The following is a 6,710-nucleotide window of genomic DNA, read 5'->3' as shown; positions in this document are numbered from 1 at the left end:
GACTCTGGAACTTGCTCCTCCCCTGGCCCAGCACAGCCGGGAAACCATGTGACAGGCAAGAAATGCAACTGGCCCCAGGCCCAGTATTTAGTAGGGGCAGGGGGAGGGAGGACAACACCCCGGACACCTGGGTCTCTGAGGGAATGAGGAAATCATGGCCCAGAGTTATGTTCTGTCCTTCTGTGTTAACCCCTCTCATCCCAGTGCCCCGGGTAGCCCCCCTACTGGGTTTAACTGGGGGCACATACATACACACACACATACACACACACACACACACACACATTCTCCAGTATGTGTGGGCATAGTTCAATGTACATGGTTGGAGACACAAGCTCCTTCATAAAAATCTTTACAAAACAAGGTACAAGACGCTTATCTCTAACTACAACCCCCACAAAACCTGAACGACACCAGACCTTTGCTTTGTGCAGGCCCTAACAGAAATTCTGTTGTTTAGATGAGGTATACCTTTATCTCCCATAGGGAGAACTGACCTCAGTGTCCTTTTATCTCTCTGAACAACGAGGCAAAGCTCAGGCTCAAGTCTAGCTCTAACTCTACCCACAAATGAGGCGCCCAGATACACATCACATTAAACAAAGACATCCAGGGAATCGCACAGGCAGAAGTACTTTATTTGGCAGTTTTACCTCGACATATAGAACAGAGGACTCTGCCCTCCCTCACCAGCCTCCCCAGAAATCCTGTCTTCCTATCCCAAGAGAGTGACAGCAGATTTTGCTACAAGAAAGGCAACAGCCATGGCCTTGGCCTGCTTTCTGGCTCCACTTCCATGGAAGGGCAGAGAAGCATTGCCCAAACCCCACCACTGGGTCAGAGCCCAGGTAAACAGCAGCAATCACATCTGACCCTTTGAGCAGAAGCAAGGCCAACACTCATCTGGGCTCCCATGCCTTGCCAAGGTGACCCTGTCTCAGCCACCACTGGGCAGGACTCCTGGGTCCCTCTCACCCCACTCTGGGGAGGTATACAATGACGAGAAGAATCCTCACGTCTCCGGCAGGCGGAGAAGAGTTCCAGAAGTGGTGGAGACACTGCAAAAGAAAGATGAGGCTGGAGCCAGATCCCCAGGCCTAAAGTCTGGGGAAAACTCAGAGCTTGGCCTGGGATATGGCAGAGGGAATCCAACCTTGGGTCACTGCTTGGTGATCTGCCAGAGGCTGGGGGTGAGACTCACCAGTCCACCAGCTGGGCCCCAATAAGGTCATGCACGTGGTAGGTGAGGCCGAGTCGCACCGCTGCAGGTGCCCGCCGGCCCAAGAGCTCTGATAGGAGTAGCTCCCGGTACTTGGCCTTCCGGACCATGCCAAGGACAGCCTGGCGCCCTAGAGGAGAAATGGCACAGAAGAGGGGAAAGGGGAATAAGGCCTGGGCCCCGAGAAACTACCCAAAGGTGTTCTTAAGCGGGTGAAGGCTTGAGATGCGGATAGAATACCTTTAACAAAATATTTAATGAATCTCCCAGCGCCAGGCACGGCCAGCCACCAACTCCCAGCGTCTCGGACGGTGAGCACTCCAGCATTCACTAGCTGCCTAAGGAGGGTGGGAAGCCAGAAGAGAGAAGAGTTGAGCTCTGAGAATCCTATCCCTGCCCACTGATGCTTGAATAGTCTCCCCAAATGGGCAACCATGCAAGGGGACTAAGGAACAGAAGCCCACCCTGGAGTGGTTCTCTGTTCCCACCCTGCTGTTCAGTGCCCGGCCTTGCTTCCATTCCTCTACTTGGATTGTCCCCCGCCCCTACTCCCCCGCTCCCTTTCTTTTGCATTATTATTACTTGTTCAACTAAATCACCTTCTGCTTCTAGAAGCCCTCCTTGACCACATGCCCTGACACAGCCTCAGCCCAACCCCAGGGGTGAAATAAGGGCCTTTCTTCTGGGCTCCTGCCTCTGCCGATGTATACCTCACCATGGCTCCCCCATGTCTTACTAAAAAGTTTATAAAATGCTTTCACATTTGCCTTGGGTTACAAAATAGGGAGCCTGAGCCAGATAAGGCCCCCTGAAATGGAATCTTTACTTCACCCTTGTCCGGTCACTGCTTTTTAATGTAGGTTTTAGGGGCATCCAAGCTCCTACCGTTCTCAATTCTCTTAGTCTCAGCAGGGTTCACAATAGGCATTTATGGGGGCGCCTGGGTGGCTCAGTGGGTTAAAGCCTCTGCCTTCGGCTCAGGTCATGATCCCAGAGTCCTGGGATCGAGCCCCACGTCGGGCTCTCTGCTCAGCGGGGAGCCTGCTTCCTCCTCTCTCTCTGCCTGCCTCTCTGCCTACTTGTGATCTCTGTCTGTCAAATAAATAAATAAAATCTTAAAAAAAAAAAAAAATAGGCATTTATGGTGTCTGCCAGGCCTCTAAATTCATTGGATTAGTCACCCAGATCTCTTGAATTCTAGACTAGGGCTCTTTCCAAGGACTCAGATAAAAACAGGCCTCCTCTCTTGTGGGTGGAGCAAATATTAAGGTCATTTTCCTAAAAAGTGGAGTCCATCTATCTTTTTGGCAGGTTCACCAAAAGGACAAAGCTGGATGGGACTGGATGGATGCAGGGAAGTCTCAGATGCCTGAGCTCTGTTACTCCCCCAAGTCTCACGTGATCTCTGGGTCCCTGAAGCCGAAGGTCTGTGTCATTTGGTCTTGCTGGAAGCTAAGGTCCCCACAGGCTGGAAGTACCAAAGCCAGAAACTTCTGCACTGCCCCAGCATATGGTCGGCCATCGCAGGCCTTGAGGACCTGGAACCAGAGATGAGAGATGAGGTCTGGCCCCAACCTCGGCCTCTACTGACCACCTCCAGGATATTCCTCCTCCCATTTTCCCTTTTGCTCATGTCCTTCTACCTCCTTTTCTTCTCCTTTATATTACTACGGACCAGAGCTCTGTGTCCTCTCTGTAACACACAGAGTGGAAAAATTGTCTCTTTTTATTTCCATTCTCCAACTTCCCTGCTTGCCCCCCACACCCTATCACACACACACACAGTTACACGCACTCTGGTCCTGTAGTCCTCAGTGAAGATAATTCCATGGGTGTCCAAGTCAAAGCCTAGTTGGATGACTCTGATCTCCCCCTGCTCTTGAAGCTCCTTCTGTCTCCAGAGAGATGGGAGTAAAAAGAAGGGTATCAGGGTAAAATACTCTGATATATTCTGGGCACTTTTAGGCAGGGATATTTTATTGCAAACACTGGGAATTTTTCTCTAAGCAAAGAAAAAACTGTGGGGAGAGAATCAGGTGGATTACTAAATAGTCTTTTCAAATTAGTTACCCACCTTCCCATCCACCCACCTCATCCAGCCACCTCAAATTACTCCTCTACTCATCAAGCAATCAATATATATTTTCCAATCATATGCCAGACACTAAAATAAGACAGTGATTAAGACATGGGCCCTGACTTCAAGGAATTAACAGTCAAGACTTTGGGTGAGGAAAGGTGAGAAGGTAGGGAAAATATTTGAAAAAATACTAGCAAATCCATAATCACAAAAGTTAATTAATCCACCTCTCATAAACTCATAGAACAAACAAGAGTAAGGAAATAACTTGCATTAACTTTAGTTACTAAGAAACTAGTAACTGAAAAATACATATTCTCTTCAAATATATATAGAATATTTAGCAAAACTGAACACATAGCACAAAGCAAGTCTCAATAAACTTCAAATGACTAAAATCATATTGTGTAGGTTCCCTGACCACAGTTATCTTTTGTGTCAGAAATCAGTAACAAGTAGGTAATATGAAAACACACACATACATTAAAGACAGATTAAAATTAAGACATACATTCCTAATCAACCCTCGGTCCAAGAAAAAACATGACAAAAGAAGTTAGAACATATTTTAAACTGAATGGTAGCCAAAAATATATACCAAAACTATATATATATCTATCTGCACATTACTAAGATAAACTACAACTTGACATGCATATATTAGAAGTGAAGCGAGGATGAAATTAATCAGAAAAAAGTAAAATAAACACAACAGTGGAGGATAAACACTAATAAAATAGAAAATATGTGTACAAGAAAACAACAAAGCTATTGATAAAACTATTAAAATTGATAAGCCACTGGTGAGACTGACCAAGAAAACGGTTGGTGGGGAGGGATGGGTGGACTAGATAAAGCAGGGATAATCAATATAAAGAATGAAAAAAGGGTCATTGCTACACATCCAATAAACAATAAAATGAGACTACAAATTTTATGCCAATAAATTTGAAAATTCAGATGATAGATTGCCTAGAAACATATAATTTTTTTCACTAGAACAAAATGAGACATATTCACAAAAAGGAAATCTATGAAAGTAAATGAACTATTGCTACTGAACTATTGAAACTGAGAATTTCAAAAGTATTCTCCTAATGAAACAAGATATAAATACAGTACATACATATATACAGTATGATTTTGTTTATCTCAAGGTCAAAAATGGATAAAACTAAGTTATGTAATTTACAGGTAATCATACAGATGGTATAAAGCAAACCAAGGGAACGATTATCATACCAGTTAGGACCATAGTTACCACCAAGGGACATTAAGTCCTTTTGACTGGAGATTGATGTATGTAGCTATAGTTGGCCTTGGTAGTGGTTAAATGGATATCTGCTTTATTAACATTTTTTAATTGTGTGTGTGTTTATATTTTCTTTTATGCATTTTTAAAATTTAGGCTAACATCAGTAAATTAAAAAGACAACAAATAGTCTATAAGGAGTGGTTCCATCTAACTCACTTCCTCATGAGAGTGGAGCTAGTCTCCATCTTCCTTTTCTTCCCTCCTTTCATCCTGACAGGTTGCCATTAATCTTCCACCTGCTAAATCCAATGGACAGATTTTGGATATTATTTTACTTAATCCCTATACTGACCACTGCCTTAAATCATGGGTTCTAACACTGCCAGCTACTCCACCTCCTTGACAATCTATGTGATTTCTCAATAGGCCTCTTCCGTGGTTCCTCCTAACTCCAGCAATTCCTTCTCAGCTTCTTCCAGAGACTCCTTTTCCTATGCTTTCCCCTCACATGAATGGGTCCCAAATCTTAAGGAAGAATCACTTGAGATAGTAATTCAAAATGTAGATTCCCAGGTCCTATGCTCAAAAGATCTGCATCTATTAGCTTTAGGTGAGTCCCAGGAACCTTTATTTTTGAAAAAGCAGCCCAGATTATTCTGATACAGGCAGAACTCAGGACTGCCTTAAACGTGGGTATCTCTCAGCTTTGTAGATTTGGCTCTTTCACTCTAAGCTCGAGGTCCTTAACCCTGGACCTCAGAGGACCCATGAAACAACATCCCCTCCCCCAACAAAATGCACATACATCTTGTATGTATGTGGCATGTATATATTTTTGTGAGAAAATCGTAACTTTCATTATCTTTTAAAGTTTGTAAAAAGGTTACAAATTACTCCTCTACTCACTCTTCCTACCCAATCTCACCCACATCCACAGACTGAACCACTGCTCATACCTCAACCACTCCAAACCTAGTATCACTGACCCAGAATTCTCTCCAGTCCCTCATATCCAACTGTCCACTACACATTTGCCTTTGGATGCTCCCCATGCGCCTCCAACTTGTACAAAATCAAACCTATCATCCGCCCCAACAACTCAGTGCCCTCCTCTTCTATTCACTCCACCAACCACTCAATCCCCATCATCCAGAAAATCTGACTCTTCTGGACTCCTCCCTCTTCCCCACTCCCCTCACCTTCACCCACCCTTGCCCTCCCTACTGCTCTCCCCTCATTTAGGCCTTCACCAGTTCTCCGATGCAGTATCTTCCTCACTGATCTCCCCGTCTCATCTCACTACCTCCAAACCACGCAACACAGCGTTCCCTCTCCTGGTTAACATTCTCTGCTAGCTTATCGCCTTCCGTGTTAAGGCAGAAACACCACCGCCGCACAAGGCCTGTCGCGACCTGACGCCCGCCTGCATTCCCAGCGCTGTAAAGCTCCAACTGTGCCCGATGACTCCGTTTTCCCAAGAGTCGCTCTTCCACTTGCACGATGTGGCATGCTCCCTACTGCCGCTGGGTCTTCTAACAGGGTCTGTGGCATTTTCCTTGGCCCCGCAAGGACCGGCCCAGAGAGCCCGAACGCCCGCTGAGCGGCCGAGGGCCGGCGGAGCCACAGAGCGTCTGAGTGATGGGGACCCTCGGGAGCGCCCGTGAGGCCGGGAAGCTGCTTCCGTCCGTCGCTCAGACGCCGCTCACCAGCTGCCGGTCGGCCACCGTCCGGTCCGGCACGAGGCTGTACACCTGGCTCCTCAACGCGATGGGCGGCAGCGCGTCCTCGAACAGGCCTCGCGGGAACAGCTGCACCAGCTCGGCGACGGCCGCGCGCGCCGACCCTGGGCGGAGAGACCGGGTCACTGCGGCGGGAAGGAGGGCGGGGGGCGCCGTTCTCCCACCGCCCGCCGCTCCCCGTCTCGCCCTGGGGCGGCCGCGCTTACCCGACTCGCCCCTCAGAGGATCCGCCTCTGCCTGTCCTCGCTCCCGCCGCCTCTTCAGCCCAAAGGCGTCCGGGACCAGGCGCTGTCTCTTCCGGCTCATATCCCGGGATGTCAGGAGGCCGGGGAAGAGGTCTGTGTTAAGACGAGGGGCCAAGGAGACGGCGTCTTCCGGCGCAGAGCAGTGACCTCAGGCTCCCGGGAGGCCGGTCCG

The 6,710-nt window shown here is 47.8% G+C and overlaps 1 protein-coding gene across 3 annotated transcripts; it reads right to left on the bottom strand.

Annotated features, from left to right (window-relative positions):
- Window positions 1–608: 608 nt before the first annotated feature.
- Window positions 609–6,702, bottom strand: STK19 (serine/threonine kinase 19). 3 transcript variants are annotated; one of them, XM_032847208.1, is made up of 7 exons: window positions 6,500–6,701; window positions 6,261–6,418; window positions 3,015–3,110; window positions 2,618–2,757; window positions 1,460–1,557; window positions 1,202–1,349; window positions 609–1,058 (listed from the first exon to the last, which is right to left on the bottom strand). In XM_032847208.1, exons 1-7 carry the CDS (start codon window positions 6,597–6,599, stop codon window positions 1,013–1,015), a joined length of 786 nt encoding a protein of 261 aa, XP_032703099.1. In that variant the 5' UTR covers window positions 6,600–6,701; the 3' UTR covers window positions 609–1,012. The 3 variants fall into 3 exon arrangements, with proteins under 3 accessions (XP_032703099.1, XP_032703100.1, XP_032703097.1); XM_032847209.1 differs by having other exon boundaries at window positions 6,261–6,397; window positions 6,500–6,700; XM_032847206.1 differs by having other exon boundaries at window positions 6,261–6,702.
- Window positions 6,703–6,710: the final 8 nt, after the last annotated feature.

This window comes from Lontra canadensis, unplaced genomic scaffold, assembly GCF_010015895.1.
Source record: "Lontra canadensis isolate GAN:19392208 unplaced genomic scaffold, GSC_riverotter_1.0 scaffold186, whole genome shotgun sequence".
In the NCBI taxonomy this organism is placed as follows: Eukaryota; Metazoa; Chordata; class Mammalia; order Carnivora; family Mustelidae; genus Lontra; species Lontra canadensis.
This window is presented reverse-complemented; position numbering and strand designations above follow the sequence as displayed.